The 20342-nt window shown below is 39.7% G+C and overlaps 1 protein-coding gene across 1 annotated transcript; it reads left to right on the top strand.

Annotated features, from left to right (window-relative positions):
• Positions 1-8884: 8884 nt before the first annotated feature.
• On the top strand, positions 8885-18223 carry LOC127157560 (cadherin-1). Its single transcript, XM_051100783.1, has 7 exons — positions 8885-9030; positions 13949-14063; positions 14768-15011; positions 15778-15918; positions 16015-16170; positions 16433-16580; positions 17300-18223. Exons 3-7 carry the CDS (start codon positions 14835-14837, stop codon positions 17326-17328), a joined length of 651 nt encoding a protein of 216 aa, XP_050956740.1. The 5' UTR covers positions 8885-9030; positions 13949-14063; positions 14768-14834; the 3' UTR covers positions 17329-18223.
• Positions 18224-20342: the final 2119 nt, after the last annotated feature.

Here is a 20342-nt window from a genome sequence, read left to right as displayed (position 1 = left end):
TGTCCAGTACCATTAAATATGTAGGCTGTAACTACTGTAGTTGGAATCCCACAAAGCACTTAAGTACTTATAAGAGAAAGTACTTAATTTTTAGTTTAAATGCACATAAAATATACAGTATATAAAAAAAACAACATACTATTTCCATACTTACTCTTTGACAACAGATCCTCAAAGGTACAAATGTACAGTGTGATAGGCCTTTCCAATGGCCTCTTTGTATTCTCCCATGGTAAAAGGTGTGTCAGTCGCAGGGATATTTTTTATCTGAGAGCCATCTGGATAAAGCTAGACATTCTCTATCTTCCATATCTTGAGTGAAATCTTTTTGTTTTTTCAAAGCTGCTGCTAAAAGTTGCTCAGATGACCACTGGGGGTCAACATGTAGAGGTAGGTTTTTTCCTCTCATGGGGTTCAAGCCATTCTTGGTCTTGTTCATGATCCCAACAGAAATCTAGATCATCATTTAGATAAGATGGAACACAAATGATAATACTGCTCTGTCTGACAACTTCATTAACTTCAACAAATATTAAGCTTATCTTTACTGGTTTATTTGATTTCTTTTTACTTTTTGAGAATGTTTTCCTTTCAGTTTCTTTTAGTTCTCTGTATTTCATGAACTGAAGAACAGCAGAAGCTGACTTCCCTGGAATGGCACATGCATCAGTCACTGAAACACAAACACAAACACACACACACATATTCAAAACCAGAGAGAAAAAGATGATCTAAATGTAGTATTTATTAGTGTTGGGTTCGAGTCCACCTAAGTCAAGTCCAAGTCGAGTCCGAGTCATTAACCTTTCGAGTCCGAGACGAGTCCGAGTCCAAAACGGGCCGAGTCGGACTCAAGTCCGAGTCCCAAATGGCCGAGTCCAAGTCCAAGGAAACACTACTGTTTGTCTGTATCTTAACATTGTTTTAAACCAGGGGTGCCCAAACTCGGTCCTGGAGGGAGGTGTCCTACAAATTTTAGCTCCAGCCCCAATTAGACACACCTGAAACAGCTAATCAAGCTCTTACTAGGCATACTAGAAGCCCCCTGGCAGGTGTGTTGAGGCAAGTTGGAGCTAAACCAAGGACCGGGACCAAGTTTAGGCACCCCGGTTTTTAACCTTTACAACTAGGAAAACACAAATGAAATGAAAAGTTGAAATGTAAGAAAAGTGAACCTCTTGTGGATCTTGCCATTTTGATTTTTGATTTCAGGACATCTCATAATTAGTGTCCATGCTCTGCTTAATAAACTTAAAGTCATGTAACAGAAGTTATGGCTGACCTAATGCTACATATTTCAGAGTGAAACAGGTTTTAGAATGTGAAAAATTATAGGGCGGGACTTGACTTTATTCATTGTTATAGTAAATGTATAAATTCAAGGGTGGAGATAAAGGAGTAGGTATCTTGGTGAATGGGACCTTAAGAGCAGAAAATGCACCTCTTTTATTTCTGATTGTGGCTGTGTGTGTTTTGGGTTTTATATGACATTTTTTTTCTTGGATAAAAATGAGGCTGTGAGGGATAAACCTAGTCTTTACAATGGTACACACTGTGTATAAAGCCCTACATATACTTTCCATAAGTCACAGCAAACTCGCATCTGTTTTATTTTGAATGAATTTTGAATTCAGTTACATTAATTACAATAAATTACATTATATAAGGAATAATTGATAGTGGGCCATTGAATTATTAGAAAATCATGCACACCCAAGGTGGTTTTGGACCACTGATCTAAATATAATGACTGGAGCGCTCAGTGCGTTCTAAACTGCCGTTAGGCAGTGAAGCCACCGGAAGTGTTCGATCCGCCATCTTACTATTCCCTACCGGCAGAGAGCACCATTGACTCAAAGCTAACCCGCTGACCTTAAATCACCTGATTTAAAGCGTATCAGTCACACAGGACTAGTTTTTAGGATATATGTACGTAAATTAATTTTCACTTAAAATGTTATTTGCAATGTTTATCGTCTTTTCGAGCAGGATAAGCGATGTTTTCCAATCGTTCAGGTGGGTGTGTCAGCTGCGCACTTCCCGACACAGTTAACTGATCCAACAAAAAATAGATTTCTTTACGTAAGGAATTATGCAGGAAATATTAAACATGAACATATATGTGGTATTAGTATCTGAAATTGATTCAAATATACAATAATACATTACAAGCCTCTGTTACTATATTGCTCTATGTTGTATTAAAACTCAAATATTGGAAATAAAGCTTGATGTCTTTAAATCCGTACCATTATGTAATTAGTCAGCGTTATTTCTCCAAGTTATGATTGAGCAACTTCTATTTCAATATCGCGCAAATTCTATTACATTAAAGTGCCTTAAATTACATTATCTGACAACACCTTATTTTGGTTACCTGATTTTGCTCAATTTCGTCAATAAAAATAGTCTGAAACAAAGTCACAGCTGAGCTGCATCTCCATTCAAACACAGCTTTGTTTGTTTATGAATGAACGTGCGTTTTTAAACGAATCTGAGTCATTGATTCAATTACCCATTCGTAAAGAGAGTCACTTGCTTCATTCCTGAATGAATGATTCAGTGAAAAAATCAGTGACTTACCGAAATCTGCTGACAGTTTTAGTTTCATTTTTAAAGTTTAACTATATCTTTTTAGTTATTTACATCATTTGATATTTCTAAATTCAAAATGTTATATTTAACCTTTTTGCATTATTAACATTTAATTGCATTATTAACATAATAAACACTGTTTATTATTAACATTTGCCTCAACATGAATGTTATGTAGACTGAATTAACAAACGTTTAAATCATTACCTGCTTCAAAATGATGTGAACGAAATCATTGCTAAAACATGCATTTAGCCTGTACGAATAAAATCACTGTCACAAAACAGCATAAACAGTGATTAACTGTACAAGGCAAATTATATGTATGCAAAGCATAAATGTTCATTCAGATTTCAGAATGTGAAGTGAATGTGAATGTGAAGCGCAGTGGCTTCACTTCTGTGACGTCATGAGCTATCCAGCAAAATCTTCACTGTATACATGAAAAATGATTCTTATTAAAGTTAATAAGTGATTCAGTCAAGAAAAAGGAGAGATTCTCTCTTTTTCTTTTGTCGTTTGTTTAATTTTTATGACGCTGTCGGCGGCTTCAAGTTTACGCTGCTGTTGCTTTAAAATCTGATACGCAGATTAAATATTTTGATGCATCAGTATATATCCCAACTGTTCAGGTTTACTTAAGACAAAACCGACTTCATCTACATGAATAGTCTCCAAGACGAGCATGTGTGTAGCAGTAACAGAACCTATTAGAAGCGAAAGAGAACTCGGCATTCGCACACTGACTGAAGCGGCTTTCACAGCAAATGCGAAAAGCACTGCGCTATGAAACCCATTCATTTCAGTGGCTTGCGCTGCGCGAGGACGGTTTGTTGCTGCGTTGACCAAAGCAACAAACACCACTGGCATGCAGTTTAAATTAGTTTAATTTTTTGCCGCTTTCCGCGTTAGGCATGAAAGCCGCTTGAGAGGCGCGTTCTGTGAGCGCGCTTTGAGTGTGTGCGCACATAAACTTTCAAGTAGCCTGCTGGACAAGACTTAAAATCACATGCAAATACTAAATATCACTTTCGTGATAATGCATAGAGTCAGTGACATTTCCGTCAACTTTCTCTGGACTTGGATGGACTCTGAATATTTTCAGAGTCCGAAAGGCTCGAGTCCAAGTCAAGTCCGAGTAAAAATGCATCCGAGTCCGTGACAAGTCCGAGTCACCTAAAAGTTGTACTCGAGACCGGACTCGAGTCCGAGTACAAGTCCGAGTACCCCAACTCTAGTATTTATAATCTGATGGACAGAACAGATAAGAGAATATTACCTCTGGGCACAGCCTGGCATGACACCTGGTCATCACCTGCAGGTTTAGGGGCGTTCTCCACGACAAAACAATAGGTTACTAGCGTAACCCCGGTTCTCTGATAGCATTAAGTGAGGTGTCTCACTATGGGATACGCCCCTTCCGCGTATTCCTCAGAAGCCCTATTACATTACGCCAGCCCCAATTGGGGCTTTTTGAATCACTTTGACATTCAAAACAAGCACACCTCTTCCTCGCTTCACACAGCAAGGAGGGTGATCTGGTGAGACACCTCACTTAATGCTATCAGAGAACTGGGGTTACACTAGTAACCTATTGTTCTCTTTCAAGCATATGTTTCTGTGTCTCACTATGGGATATCCTAACTCCCGTATTGCCAGATAGCCTGTCTCGAAGTCTCCTGCCAACCATAACCAACACATCCAGGGCTGAACGAGTCTGACTTGTGAATCACATTCCTACGCTCAGTACTGCATCTGAGCTGTAACATCCAGTTTATAAAATCTAGCAAATGTATGCGGTGAGGACCAGCTCGCCGCTTCACAAATATCCTGTAATGTGACTCCTTTACATAGAGCCCAGCAAATTGACATTCCCCTTGTTGAGTGTGCATGTAAGCGAGGCGGGGGCACAAGACCCTTACTGGAATATGCCAACAAAATCGCCTCCACTATCCAATGCGATAGACGCTGCTTAGTGATCGGCTTCCCTGTACAAGGTTTCGTCCAAGAAACGAACAGCTGATCGCTCTCTCTGAATCCTCTGGTTCGTTCTGTATAAATGCGTAAAGCACGCAATGGGCACAATGTATTTAACTTTTGCTGCTGATGAGGCAAAAGGTGGTGGATAGAAGGCTCTTAACTCAAGAGGATTTATAGCATTAACTACTTTGGGCATGAATGCAGGATTAGGTTTCAGAACTACTCCTGCATCCCCAGACATGAACTGTAAGCACGCTGAATGCACTGAAAACGCATGAATCTCACTTACGCGCTTTGCTGAAACCAAAGCTACCAGGAGTGCCGTCTTGAACAACAATATTTTGAAATCAACCTTGGCTCAAATGGGGACATGAACAAGGCATCAAGCACCAATCCCAAATCCCATGAGGGGAAAGCGGTTTTGAAACTGGCAAAGCGTGGCGCGGGCCCTTCATAAACCTGCATATCAAAGGATGCTGCCCCACTGTTTTATTATCAAAACCAATGTGACAAGCAGATATAGCAGCCAGAAACACTTTTATGGTTGAGAACGCTTTCCCCTGGTCTATCAGATCCTGAAGAAATGACAGAACCACTGCCACTGAACACTGAAAGGGAATCTCGTGTTTAGTTGCGCACCAACGCTCAAACGCACCCCATTTGCATTCGTAAAGAGACCTAGTCAATGCAGCTCTAGCATTCTGTATGGTTCTAATAACGCTGTCAGACAGACCAGTTGTACTTAAATTGAACCACTCACAGGCCAGGCCCATAGTGCCAGGCGTTCTGGATGAGGATGAAAAATCTCCCCCTCCGCTTGTGACAAAAGATCTCTGCGCTGCAGGAGAGACCACGGGTCTTCGTGCAGCATATGTATGATCTCCACAAGCCAGTATTTCCCCGGCCATCTCGGAGCTATTAATATTAATTTCAGTCCCTCCTCCCTCACTTTGCAAAGAGTTGGAGATATCAACACAATCGGTGGAAACGCGTAGAGGAGAGTACGAGGCCATTTGTGCGCTAGCGCATCTATCCCCAAAGGTGCACTCCGATCCTTCAGGGTGAAAAACAGAGAACACTGAGCATTGTCGTGGGACACGAACAGATCCACTGTCGCTCTGCCGTATATGCTCCAGATCTGTTCGACCACTGCGCTGTTCAGTTTCCACTCCCCATAGAGGGGATTGCCCCTGGACAGCAGATCCGCACCCCGATTCATGACACCCTGTGTACGTGCGTCGCTCTCAGGGATAGAAGATTGACATTGCTCCATAGGATCAGTCTGCGTGCTAACGTGTGCAGAGGAAGTGATCTGAGACCTCCCTGACAGTTTATGTAGGCCACGACCGTAGTGTTGTCCGTTCTCACGAGAACATGTTGCCCTCTCAGAAAAGGAAGAAAATGCTTCAGCGTCAGAAAAACAGCTAGCATTTCCAGATAGTTTATGTGAAGATTGATCAGATGTTGACCCCACCTTCCATTCACTATTCTGCCCTCGTGAATGCCCCCCCAACCAGACAACGACGCGTCGGTTGTTATGACTTGTCTGGCTCAAACTACACCCATGGGTACTCCTTGAACCAGAAAGGTCGGGTGACTCCACTGGTGCAGTGCCAAAACTGCCTCTGACATCACTCTCACTCTCCTCCGGGAGTGACGTACTGGGTCCAGCCCTTGAGACGCTACCCAGCGTTTAAACTCCCTCATAAACAGTCTGCCTAAGGGAATAACTATCAGGGCTGAGGCCATTAGCCCTAATAGTCTGAGGCATGCGCGAAAGGAAACATTGTTTCCCCATCGGTCATGCAGCGAGTGAACCCTGTCATCCGATAGTCGCGCTCTGAGCGTCACCGAGTCCAGTGACAGCCCCAGATATGTTATAGACTGTGTGGGAATTAAAACACTCTTTTCGATGTTTAGTCTTAGCCCCAGTTTCTGTATATGCTCCAGAAGCATGACCGTGTGTTCTGGATGCTATTTACCTATATGTGCTAAATGAGGCTGCTCCACGTGAACGTGAATTAGCAGCTTGCCAAACAGTGTTGCCAATTGGGCTTCTTTTGATCGGCTTGGACCGGAGAATAACGCATTGGGCGGGTAGACAAAATTTGGGCTGCTTTAAAACAATTAAAAGCCGCCCAATCAGCTGCTTCGCTTTTATCTTTAGTCATGTTATTTTAATATGTTCGAGCTCAAAGTATCAAAGTAAAAAAATGTGTAGTGCAGTCATCAACATCATTTAACAGAGACCTGTCAATCAATTTACCATATTTTATGTTGGTGAGATGTGATGACTCGTGAGTGACAGGGTTTTGGCGCTATAAAGGGCAATATTTTGAATGTGCAGCTATATATTCATTCATACATTTTATTTGAGTGATTACGATGGCAAAGTGGCCTAAATATAAGTTACACCAAAAAGTTTTAGAGTGACTTAAATCTCACAACGTGGATTACACGTAGTGAGAGATGAATAGAAGATTTCTAAGTATAATTTTAACTGAAATAAGAGAACAGTTGAATAATTTAATAAAAATCAAAACTGAATATGGGGACTATACGATGCTGTCCTGCATCAGAACATCTTTTAAACGGTCCAGACTACTCTGGTATACTTGGCATTGACAGCTGCTGGACTTGAACAGTTTTAACTGTGCAAAGTTCTGCATGATGTTCTAAAATGTGTACTTTATGAAATACGTGCTGTAGTTCTGTCTGAAGATAAAGCACAAGACAACGGTAAGCACATTATTGTTGTTAATTGTTATTATTATTATTATTAAAATATTTCTGGCCATTTTAAGCATATTTTCTGACTCCCTTTAATGCATTTCCTCTGTTTTGATCCATATTCCTGTGAAACTGATTTATCTTTATTTTATTTTGTCATCTTTATTTTTTAAGGAGAAAAAAATGGTCCTTATCAACCTTGATTGACATGGCAATAAAATTCCATCACATTATTTTGGCAGTAAAAATTTTGGGCTGGTTTTTGTTGAAGTGGGTGGGTTTTGGTGAGCTTTTGGGCTGGAAATCATCAACCCGATCTGGCAACACTGTTGCCAAATGCCAGGTGTTTCACATTAATTAGCGACATGGCTGCAGCCACTGATGAAGCCGAAGCCAGCACATCAAGCAGTGTCAGCACTGACGACCATCCATGGCCTTATTTGATAGAAATGTTTTCATTTGCCGGTATACAGAATGACTTTTACAGGATGCAGTGTCTACTTTGTTTGCCACGAACCACGAAAATAAGTGCTTTTAAAAATTCATCGTCAAATTTGAGGAAACACAATGAGGTAAGAGTCTATTTAATGGTAATTTAATGTGAATTTAGTCAAATTAATCTATACAGATCATGTCTGACTTTACAACGGTATTGTAAGCATAATGTTACCAAAAGTTAATACAGTTACTGATATGGCAAAAACCACTGCGACATGACTATATTTTAGTTTAACATTTTTAGTGCAATGTGAATAAATGTATCACTGAAATTATAAATTTTGCATCAGGTGTATTTAGCTGTGAGTTCGTGATGTATTTTTCATTGAATTTATACATAGTTTACTAAGTTGAAAAATAACACTGCTCCTCTTTGTTTAATTTTAATACAGAGAAAACATCCTAATCACTTGATAAACTACTCAGACCTGACCTTGATCGCTCGGAAGAGGAAGAATGTGAGCAAAAATATGGAGCCCCAAACGAAACAACTCAAAATTGGAGAGACCAAGATCATTTCTCAAGCAACCGTTGATAAAGCTGTACTGCAATTCATTGTATACGGTCTCCAACCTTTTAGTGTGGTTGAAAAAGATGAATTTTAAGGACTTGATTCATGACTTGCAGCCTAATTCTACTGTACAATCAAGATCAACCATCTGTACCAAGACAGAGGAAGCTGCAGGAGGAATGAAGAAAAGTATAACAGAAGCCATGAGCAGGGTTTTTTTTTTTTTTCCCCTTGTAGACTGAAAATACCTTTTTGAAAAATTGTTTTTCTTATGCCTTTTTTTTTTTTTAACTATATTTCTATATTAGGAAATAAAACCTCATAAATAAATGGTTTCTTGTTTTTCACATTTCTTGGTGTTCTTTGAGCCTACATTCAGTACGAGTAAAATACTTAAGTTCTTTTAAAATCGGATACTTTAAGGCTTGAGTCTTATTGGAATTGGTGACTTGTAACTTGTAATGTAGTCATTTTTACAGTAAGGCATCTGTACTTTTACTGAAGTATGGTTTTCAGGTACTCTTTACAACTTTGGAGTTTATTGTATTTTAATCCATCCCCTTTCCCATTCCCCACCCTGCAGCAACCACATATAAATAACTGCACATTCTTTAAAAAAGAAAGGACGTACTAAAGGACTGTTCAGAACATTTTGCTTCAAACGAAAAACAATGAAGACTGAGATGAGATTGGGAGTAATTACTCTCCTTTGTAAGGTAGGATTTTATCCCTCAGGTCTTTAATAGTGTTTCAGTTTTATCATGTTTGGAGAATATGTCATTACTGCAACATTGTTTAAAGGCCCCTTAAAATATATATATAAAAAAAAAAACATTCTAAAACATTGTTTAATTTAAAAACAACAACAACAAAATCATTAGTTGATGAAAATTGCTCATAATTGCTTACAAATGGGTTTTTGCTTCTTTTCTGTGGCTTCTTTTTGTGTGTGTGTGTGGAGAACTATTTAGTGTTTTGGAAAAGTTTGTTTTTATAGTTGCATAACATGTAAAGAAGGCTTAATGTTTACTATTAACCTCTTTTTAGAGCTACTTTACAGCAGAATCAAAATTTGTTTGCATTATTGATACACTATTTTTCTTGTTTCCTAACACTTTAATCTGAATTTTATAAATCGTTATATACAGTGCCTTTTGAAAATATTTACACCCCTTCATTTTTTTTTCAGTTTTATGTTGCTGCCTTATGATAAACTATTTCAAATTACTTTTTTTCACATCGTTCTATACTCCATGCACCATAATGACAAAGCTAAAACAGAATTGTCACAACTTCAGAAAAATATTTATTAAAAAAAAAAAAAAAATGAAATAACTGCATTGCATAAGTATTCGTACCCTTATCTCAGTACTTAACGGATGCAGATTTTTTTCTGAACTCTTCCCCAAATGTGTGACTTGATGCAATCATGTCTCTGAGCTCTACAGCTCTTTTTTTATTTTAACTCAGGGCTTGGTTTTTGCTCTGATATGTACAACGGCGTACAACGGCGTGCCACCTTAAAAAAAAAAAAAAAAAAAAAAATCTAAGATCACGAGATTAAACTCGTAATATTTCGAGAATAAAGTCGAAATGTTACGAGAATAAAGTTGAAATCTTATGAGAATAAAGTCGAAATGTTACGAGAATAAAGTCGTAGTAATACGAGATTAAAATCGTAGTATTTTGAAAAAAAAAAAATAATCAAAAATTACGAAAATAAAGTCGTATTTTTACGTGAATGTATTGTACGCTTCCATCCACAACACAAACCGACTGAAGCTGTCAATGCAACCATTAATTGCAATGCCGTACGGCTTGAGTTTATCATATGAATCCATATGTCACTGTAACGGAGAGTGAGTGACGAGAGGCGAGCGGATCCATATGCGAGCTTTATTAAACGAACAAACAGGTACCAGGTGAGCAGGCAGGGTCGAGACAGGAGCAGACAGGTGTGTAACAGGCAGACGAAGAGAATGATCCGATAAACAAGAGCAATAATCCACAAGGCAGGCGGCTAGACAGACGTAAACGAGAAAACCAGGCGGGAGATCAAAACCAGGAACCAGGAACTAGGAATACAATAATACAATAACAATACAACGATTCAACAATCCATCAATCCATGAAGTGCACTGGGGAGGACCGGGGTTTTTATAGAACGCCTGATTGGTCACGGGGGCTGACGCAATCAGAGCGGTGGAGGATGGGAGATGCAGTCCGAGATGCAAAGTAACAGTCAGAGTGACGTGGAAAGATGAGAGTGACATCTGGTGGTGAGCAGTCCATAGGTCACCGACCAGATTCGTGACATAGCCCCCCCCCCAAGGAGCGGCTTCCAGACGCTCCAACAGAATAACAGTCCAGGGGAGCGGTGGGGTGGGAGCGAGACAAGGCGAGGGCTGGAGGACCAGGTCCATGTGGGAAGCCCAGAGATTGAGGCAGGACCGACAGAGCAGGTACCCTCCAGGGCGGGGCCGGAGGCGGAGCAGGAGCCTTCCAGGGCGGAGCCAGAGGCGGAGCAGGAGGCGCAGGAGCCCTCCAGGGCGGAGCAGGGGCCTTCCAGGGCGGAGGCGGAGCAGGGGTCCTCCAGGGCGGAGCCGGAGCAGGAGCCCACCAGGGCGGAGCCGGAGCAGGAGCCCACCAGGGCGGAGCCGGCGGCGGGATAGGCGACGCCAGAGCCCTCCAGGGCGGAGCCGGAGGCAGGATAGGCGACGCCAGAGCCCTCCAGGGCGGTGCCGGAGGCAGAGCGTGAGGCGCGGGCGCCCTCCAGGGTGGAGCAGGAGGCGGAGCAGCCCTCCAGGGCGAAACAGGAATCTGCGTCACGGTCTGGGACCTGGGGAAAGCAGGGACAGAGGAGGCAGACAGAAAAAAAGGAGAAGCAGAGAGTTTAGCGGTTAACGCCCCCTCCATAAGAGGTTCTACGGCAGGCGCCGACACCTCTGGAGGCATTGGCGCAGCTTCTCCGATGGGGAAGGCCTCTGGAGCAGACTTGAGACCAGACGGGACCTCTGAAGCAGGCTTGTGATCAGAGGGGAGCTTTAGAGCAGACGAAAGCTCTGCAGCAGGCTTGAGATCAGAGGGGAGCTCTGGAGCAGGCTGGAGACCAGACGAGAGAAATGCAGCTGCAACTTTATATGGCTCTGATATGGCAGCTGTGACGTGACGGAGCTCTGTTTTCGCCGCCATCTTGTGAACGGGCTCCGCAGTCGCCGCCATTTTGTGCACGGGCTCAGTTGTCGCTGCTTTATCATGAACGCGCTCCGACGCGGCCGCCATCTTGTGAACGGGCTCCGCAGTCGCCGCCATCTTGTGAACGGGCGCAGTTGTCGCCGCGATTAGTTGAGCGCTCTCCGCAGCCATTGCCATTGCTTGAGCGCGTTCCTGCACGGCCGCCATTTCACGAGCGATCCAGGCGGCAAACGTGTTTGTGGGATCGTGCTCCAGCATGACCGCCAATCTGCGGGTGGGACGCGCGGTCGCCATTACCGCGTTGTCGCGTTCCCTCTCTGCGTCCCCCACGGTGCACGGCGAACCCACACACATAAATGCAAAGTTCATGAAAGACACAAGCTAAGAGCGCGGACCCTCGCATCTCAGTCTCGCCTTTAACGGCTCGTTCACGCCATCGCAGAATATTTCAATCTTTACACAGTCCGGGAGGGTGGAATAAATTGAGATGGAAAGAAACTCACAGGTGTATTGTTCCAGTGTGCGTGATCTCTGTTTAATCCTGCAAAGAATTATGTCCGTGTCCATATCGGATGAATGTCCGGGGTGAAAGCTGCTGGATCCTGTGGTGATGGATTGTTCTGTAAAGGAGTGAACGAGTGACGAGAGGCGAGCGGATCCATATGCGAGCTTTATTAAACGAACAAACAGGTACCAGGTGAGCAGGCAGGGTCGAGACAGGAGCAGACAGGTGTGTAACAGGCAGACGAAGAGAATGATCCGATAAACAAGAGCGATAATCCACAAGGCAGGCGGCTAGACAGACGTAAACGAGAAAACCAGGCGGGAGATCAAAACCAGGAACCAGGAACTAGGAATACAATAATACAATAACAATACAACGATTCAACAATCCATCAATCCATGAAGTGCACTGGGGAGGACCGGGGTTTTTATAGAACGCCTGATTGGTCACGGGGGCTGACGCAATCAGAGCGGTGGAGGATGGGAGATGCAGTCCGAGATGCAAAGTAACAGTCAGAGTGACGTGGAAAGATGAGAGTGACATCTGGTGGTGAGCAGTCCATAGGTCACCGACCAGATTCGTGACAGCCACAATGCCTTGGGACCCCGGCTGAAGTACTGGCGACGTCGGAGACGTCGAGCGCGCCGGTGTTCAACTCCTTCAGGATCGATTGCTTTATTTGATCATCATCCTCATAAGCCGCTTTTCCACTGTCGTGCCGAACGGTTCTTAGAACGCTGTCCGTCTCCGTTGTCATGCATATCCCCTTAGCATTTGTTGGTAACCTTATACCTGTCGTCGCCTTCTGTTTATTTTATTTTTTTATACGTTGTTTATAGTTGTGTCCTTTTTTTCTGTTATTTAACGAAGTCCCAAAAACAGAAATATCTGATCATCATCCATATCTCTGTTTATATTACAATTGCGTTACCAAGGCAACGACTAACGCATTTGTATTTACATTCCAAAGAGTTCCGTTATCAGCACCATAGTGGAAAATGAAACCGTATCCGTGCTGACTGGCCCGGATCGGCACGGAACGGAACGGTTAAGCGAAGTGAACGGTTCGGGCCGATAGTGGAAAAGCGGCTAAAGTCTCTTGAGAAACAACATATCCTCTTCGAATAGCACGCAGATGCATCGATATCCGTGGAGTCGACCACTGGTCGCCATTTCAGACTGCACAAAAGAGGCAATTTCCTCAATGTCTGTCTGATTTTTTCTTCTGAATAAATTAAGTTTCCTACATGACCGCTGCAGTGTCCTTGTACTAATTATAAGTCCGTGCTGATGCGCCAAAAGACAAAGAATTTCCTTATTGCTAAATCCTAACCTAAAGTAGGACTTAACCAGATCCTCCACATCCATAGTTTCTCGCAATTCTGTGATTTTTCTCGAAATATTTCGACTTTATTCTCGAAATATTTCGACTTTATTCTCGAAATATTTCGACTTTTTTCTCGTAACATTTCGACTTTATTCTCGAAATATTTCGACTTTATTCTCGTAACATTTCGACTTTATTCTCGAAATATTACGAGTTTAATCTCGTAATCTTAGATTTTTTTTTTTAAGGTGGCACTAAAACGCCGTCGTAGATATGCATGTTCAGCTGTTAGACCTTTTATTAAGACGTGTGTGCCTTTCCAAATCATACCGATTCAACTGAATTTGCCACAGGTTAACTTCATTCGAAGTGTATGGACTCATGTACCTTTTTTTTTTATTTCTAATAAATTTGCAAAGATGTTAAAAACCATTTTTTGCTTCGTCATTATGGTTTATGGGGTGTAGATTGATGTGAAAAAGTAATTTAAAGCAGTTTAACATAAGGCAGCAACGTAACAAAATGGAAATGGAAAAAATGGAAGGGGTATGGATGCTTTGCAAGGCACCCTATAGTAATAAAAGATATTTACTGCATTTCAAATGAGGTATTTTTGTGTGGACTTGCGGAGGAGTCTCCATGTACACCTGGCTTAGAGTCGGAGTTGCTGGTTTTTAAAGTGCACAGAGATCACCTTTACAAGGGGAAAACACTAGGAAGAGGTAGGCAAATATCTCTGTAAATAAATGTTGAAAGTAATTTTTCCTTTTATTTTATTTTTTTATTTTTTTTTTTTTGTATTTGGCTAAATAATCTCTACACAGTGCTACACAAAGATATCTACATTAACCAATTCTTCTATTTAAAAAAAAAAAAAAAAAAAAAGTTTAACTTAACTATTACATTCAATCAAATTTATGCATGCACAGTATCTACTAAATTTGCTGTCATCATTTAATTGTTTCACTCAAGTGTAATCATTATTGCTCACAAATAAGTGCTATTTATTGATATATGCCATTGATGCTGTGTCAATAACCTACAAAAACATCCTCCAGGTGTTATTACTGTCTGAAGCCTGTATTATACCATGCCAAATTATTGGCTAATGGTGGTAGAACCGCCCTCTGAGGAGTTTTGTCAACCATGTCTCAAAAGGACATTACATTGTTCCACGACTCTTTTATAATTACGAAACAATTTATCTGCCCCACATCTTGTTAGAATTTCCAGCAACCCACAGCAATTTCTACATAACTTTGAGCCACTACTGAGAGACATTTGTAGTTGAACCTTATAGATATCCTGGAGAAAGAAATCCTATCTGCTGGATGCTTCTGTTCCTTTCCCCACTCAGAGAACCAGAGTTACATATGTAACAAGATGTTTTGTTTTGCCAATTAATTCCCTTTCTGATTTCTGACAGTAAATTTTAATGCGATGGAAAAACAAGAATACTCTTTCGGTCTGATGACAAGCGGTTTGATGTGAACATGGATGGCACTGTAACACTGAAGAGATCACTGATTCTTCATGAGGGTTATGAGGTGTTTACTGTGCACGCTTGGGATGCCAATGGCAAGAAGCACACTGTATCTATCAGAGTTGAATTGGTTGACCATCTTAAGGGGCATCAGATGGATACAGTCATGAACGTCTCCTCTTTAAAGGTACAAATAATTTTCTTCAAGAAACTGCAGTGCAATACAACACAAATCTGACCTCTACTGGACATTTCAGTTTTTTATGTGTTACTTTACTGAGGTACTTAAATGGACACCTTCAGTTGTCAAATTTTCTACATGTCTAGGACAATTTCTGTACATGTTCAGGGGGAACTATTAATGTCATTGTAAATCATCTTGGTGACATGTATCAATTTTGGCCCAACACTAAAATGATAGAGTGTCTTGAAAAGAAACGGATGCTCCACCATATCAAATGCTATTAAAAAATCCAAAAATAAAATAAATCCATCATCTTCAATTAAATGACTGTACTCTTTGATGTCAAGCACCAAACGAATATTATGTACTGATCTTCCTTAAGGAATCCAGACTCCCAAAGTCTAATTAATTATTTGAGGAAGTCTCTCCCTTAATCTAGCAGCAATAACTCTGGTAAATATTTTGTAATCAGAAAATAATTTGTGGACTAGATTTAATAGATTGTAAATATCATATATTAAGTTTGGTGTCTACCTTAGAGATAATCACCACATTAACATGATGCCGTTATCAAGACTGCTCAGAGAAGGAGCATGAAGGAGTGTTTTTCGATAAATGCTTTTTGATTACAAGAAGCACAGAGACTAATGTACAAGGAGGATGCTGAGTGAATTAATGTTGTTTGTGCTCTTCTGTGGAAAACATCTGGTTTACTGTATAAACAATTTATTTAAATGTTTTTTTTTTTTTTTTTTGCTAACATTTTCAGATGAAACCTCCCTCTGATGATATGATTCTGACTTTTCCAAAGTCTTCAACGGGTCTAAAGAGAGCAAAGAGAGCTTGGTATATTCCTCCATTCAATGTACCTGAAAACAGCAGAGGTCCTTTCCCAATGTGGCTGGTCCAGGTGAGTGTAAATCATGAAAGGACAGTTCAGAATTGGATAGATGAGGGAGAGATTTGTTTGTCATGACTTTGTAATGTTATTGCTTTCTGTATTTAGATAAAGTCAGACTTTGCCCGGGAAACTCAAATAGAATACAGAATCACAGGTGAAGGAGCGGATCAAGACCCAAAGGGGATTTTCACTGTTGACAGATTGTCAGGGAATCTCTATGTGACTCAGCCACTCAACAGAGAAAAAAAAGCTTCATACAGAGTAAGTTGATTTTTAGTCTCTTTAACTTTTAAAATCAAGTTTTGTGTGTGTGTGTATTTTGGTATTGAACTGTCTGATTAATTAACTTAACTTTTCATGTGTTTGCATGTGACCTTACATTTCATATGTGTTTATGTACTAGTTTTCTTTATACTACACTTGCATATCACTGTCTCAAAACTAATAGACAACTCTAATTTTGATTTACAGTAATTGAGCCTTTAAAGAAACTCATTATGCCTCATTAATCTCATATCTTTAGATTACAGCTCATGCTGCAGCACTTTCTGCGAGTAGTACTGCAGAAAAACCAATGGAAATTGTCATCCATGTGATCGACCAAAATGATAATGAGCCTGTGTTTATTCAAAATCCTTTTAATGGACATGTTCGTGAAGATGCTGGAAGAGGTAGGTATATGGTGCAGTTTCTCAGTAAAATGGCTTTCAGCAACCCTTTTTTTTTCTTCAAATGTCTTTTCAGCAGGGACGGTTCTAAGATTCATTAAGGACTTGGACAGGTGGTCCAAGTCCTTAATGAGATCATTAGATACAAAGATACAAAATAAATTTGTACAGTACTTGTGAAAACTGTGTTACTATATAAAGTAAATATGCACAAATACCCATTAAAGCTACAAAAGTTACTTAGTTAAGAGCAGCTTGCTGTCTTGCGCCTGAATGGCTTAAAATCACTTCAGTGTTTGAAGTGACAAGACTTAAAACCTGTGAGAATGGTACATTTTCTTGGGGAAGTAGCACTGGTCCAATCATTCAAATAGTTTAAGAGGGGCTGAGGAAACAGAAATGGGAGCTGAAGCCCACTTAAAAAACCACCCCGCTCTTCAGCTTGTATCACCATCAGTCTTTATTTTCTCATCAAAGATTTTGAGTTTATGACAGTCACAGCTACTGATGCAGATGACCCATATACACACAATGGTAGAGTCAGCTACGCAATTGTCAGCCAAGAGCCGCAACTTCCAAAACCAAACATGTTTGAGATCAACACTTCAACTGGAACCATTCGTGTGCGAGAACTAGGCATGGACAGAAAGATGAGAAATTACATGTGATTGATCTCAAAGTGACATAATGTAAGCAAACTCATCAGTTATCTTCCTTTTCAGCAATGGCCCAGATATACTTTGTTAATTAAAGCTGCTGACATGGGCGGAAATGGTTTGTCAACCACTGGCACAGCTGTTATTACTGTTACTGATGAAGATTATGATTATTCTGGATCGCCTGCCTGGACTTCGAGAACGAACAATAATGCCATTGTGTGTGCAATGATTTTTTTTTTTTTTTTTTTTTTAATAATTGAATTTATTTGAGTCTTGTTTAAGAGTCTTATGTCAGGAATACAGTAACAGTGATTATAACTCATTACTTATCGGCTTCCATAATGGAAACATGCTCATTATTTTTTGTTCCATTATTTCCTAATATTGCTCACATTGTATTTGTTAATTATATACATTTTATAATTCACTAATGATTTATTCATAACTGTAAGGATCAATGTACAGCTGGATGTTTTATTTTATTTTATTTTATATTTTTAAAACTCATACGCCAGGTTCACAGACAAAGCTTAATCAGACTAAAATGCATGTGTGAGCTGTCTTCAACTGAAAGCAACTTGACTTTTACAGAATCACAAGTATTTCATCTTTATTTACTTTTAATTTAAAGGGGGGTACTTTTGTACTGATTTTTAGTCCTCCTGGGACAACTTTTGTAGCTTACTGTAAATGTCTAAACATTTTTTTTCTAAATTGAAGTTTGAGATCATCCAGTTGGACAATCAAGATTATTTTGAATGGAATATGAGCATTATTGACATGGTGGTCCAGAACAACACCACCAGGCAGAGGCCTGGGGAGATGTTGAGACAGGAGCTTAACAAGCATGGATTCAAACTTCTTACATTTTTTTACCTATGATGCAAGTGTGCAAATTTTTTGTGTAGCTAAAATGCAATGAAATTCTTTTTCAGATGTAAAGGCAAGATCAATAATTCAGAATTCCCTGTTGAAGAATTTCAATAAACATGTATTTTCATTAGCTTTTTTTTTTTCATTTGTATTGTTGTTCATTTGTTGTCAGTAAATAAAATATAATTGTTTCATTAACTAATGCATTAATTCACTACTTAACTGAAAAATGAAATGTATTCACATTGGCTGAATTTGTCTAGTCATGCATAGCTATGGCATATGACAAAACAAATTACATTTTGCTTGTTTTACCAAAAAAATATAATTAATTATTGGTCAGCATTTATCATTATTATTGTTCATAAGTGTTGGGTGGGCTAGCAATGTATTCTGAAGTAATCTTAATTTCATGTAAGTAGTAACACTTACATTTAAAATCATGACGATTTTGGGTTTTCGTCATTATAATTATATTTTTAAGGATTAAACTCTGGGTCAGTCATATTAGTATTAAAAATATAAAAACTTAAATCAACCCAAAAGTTTTTAGCATAAACATGAGTAAAACAAGTGGTGGCGCTAGAGAGTTTGAGTTAGAGACTCTAAACAAAAATAAGCATTTAAGGACACAAATAGTTGTAGATGTCAGGGTATTTCATGTTGGGCCATTCAGTTGGATAATTTCTCCAACAAAAGGAAGGTAAGGAAAAGGAGCACTGACACAGACCAATAAAATTTAGCTTGTCAATATATCTCCTCTTCTCAGGTTGACACAGGGTGGTGAAATATTCTTTTAACATGGTTAAAAATAATGAATGCGTCCTATCGCCGATTGCATTTTCCTCCAGTGGACGTAATTCTCAGAGTAATATGACATGTTGCACTCTACTTTTGTGTCCTTAAATGCTCGTTTTTGGAGTCGACAGCTTATAAAAACCTATTTCTGGGTTCTTTAGCTTGTTTACTGTACACCTTATCACCTAGCAGCCTTTAGACATTGTTCTGTTTTTTTGTTATAAGTCAGAAATGATAAGGAGGCAGCATCCTGCAATACAAAGTCAATGGAGAGTGTTGGATTGTCCCCCACATCTAATAACCCGAATCTAATTTGTAAAAATAGACTTTTTTTCACGAACTTACTCTTGGTAAGTACGGCTGCTGTTGTCACCAGAAAAACTTTTACCCTACAAGTGCCAATCCAGAAGCCAGAAACACAGAAGTGTGAAAAAGGCTCATGTTCAATTGCCAAGCGCGTTCACAACAGCCGGCGCATGATGCGTCAACGTGCTCTGGCATATACAAGAGCAAGCAACCATAACTTGAGTTGATCAGGCTCGAATGTTGGGACTTGTTGAAAAGTCAACACACCCGGATGAGTTCGCAAACATGATCTTTTAGTTTTTAATCGGTTGCAACAATCAGGATAAGCACAAGTAATTACAATTTTGAGTAACGGTCGTAACCACAATTTTTTTTTTTTTTTTTATCGTAACCACAATCTGTACACCGTGTAAATAATAAGTGACATAAACCCGCGATAGATCGTTTCCATGCATGCGCTTAGAATAGCTGGACACTGTGGTGGATCAGAGGTAAAAAAAAAAAAAGTTATATAAATACTGTTCAGTTTCTTGCACAGACCGATTGTGTCACCTCAATGTATCATCACGAGCAGCAGGGTTTATTCGGTTTTGACTGTGTATGTTTTTTTGTTTTTTGACTCTCAAAGCCATGGATCTCTTTGACTGCCATTATATGACTGACAGACTGCAACGGTTTGAGTTAAAAATCTTTGTTTGTGTTCTATTGAAAAAAGTCACCTACATCTTGAATGCCCTTGGTAAACATCAAATTTTCATTTTTGGGTTAACTATCCCTTTAAACCTGAATAGACCAGTGGCGGCTACTGGTCTGTCAAATAGGGGAAGCTCATTTTCGGCCTACATCATAAAATTGTCTATTTATTTATTCACAAGAATGTGCCTTATTGTCATAAGTAAGTCAATGCAAATTTTACAATGCAAACAATCGTAAAAAAAAAAGGCTTTAGTTTTATTATGCAAAATATGATGTATTTTTCTTTTAGTCAGATGCTACTATATAGTATAAATATTTTGCAATTTAAATAAGGTTATTATGGAGATTTATTTATTTATTTATAAAGTATTTTAATAGAAATATAAGGTTTCATTATGTTATGTTAAAATTTTTCAAGATTACTATATATATA

This window comes from Labeo rohita, unplaced genomic scaffold (genome assembly GCF_022985175.1).
Source record: "Labeo rohita strain BAU-BD-2019 unplaced genomic scaffold, IGBB_LRoh.1.0 scaffold_111, whole genome shotgun sequence".
NCBI lineage: Eukaryota > Metazoa > Chordata > Actinopteri > Cypriniformes > Cyprinidae > Labeo > Labeo rohita.
This window is presented reverse-complemented; position numbering and strand designations above follow the sequence as displayed.

Bases quoted from the DNA above. Each gene is read 5' to 3' on its own strand.
- LOC127157560 (XM_051100783.1), top strand. From the start codon at position 14,835: ATGGATGGCACTGTAACACTGAAGAGATCACTGATTCTTCATGAGGGT. The intron at 15,012-15,777 runs GTACAAATAATT...TAACATTTTCAG, and splicing joins TGAACGTCTCCTCTTTAAAG to ATGAAACCTCCCTCTGATGA. The intron at 16,581-17,299 runs GTAGGTATATGG...CTTCCTTTTCAG, and splicing joins TCGTGAAGATGCTGGAAGAG to CAATGGCCCAGATATACTTT.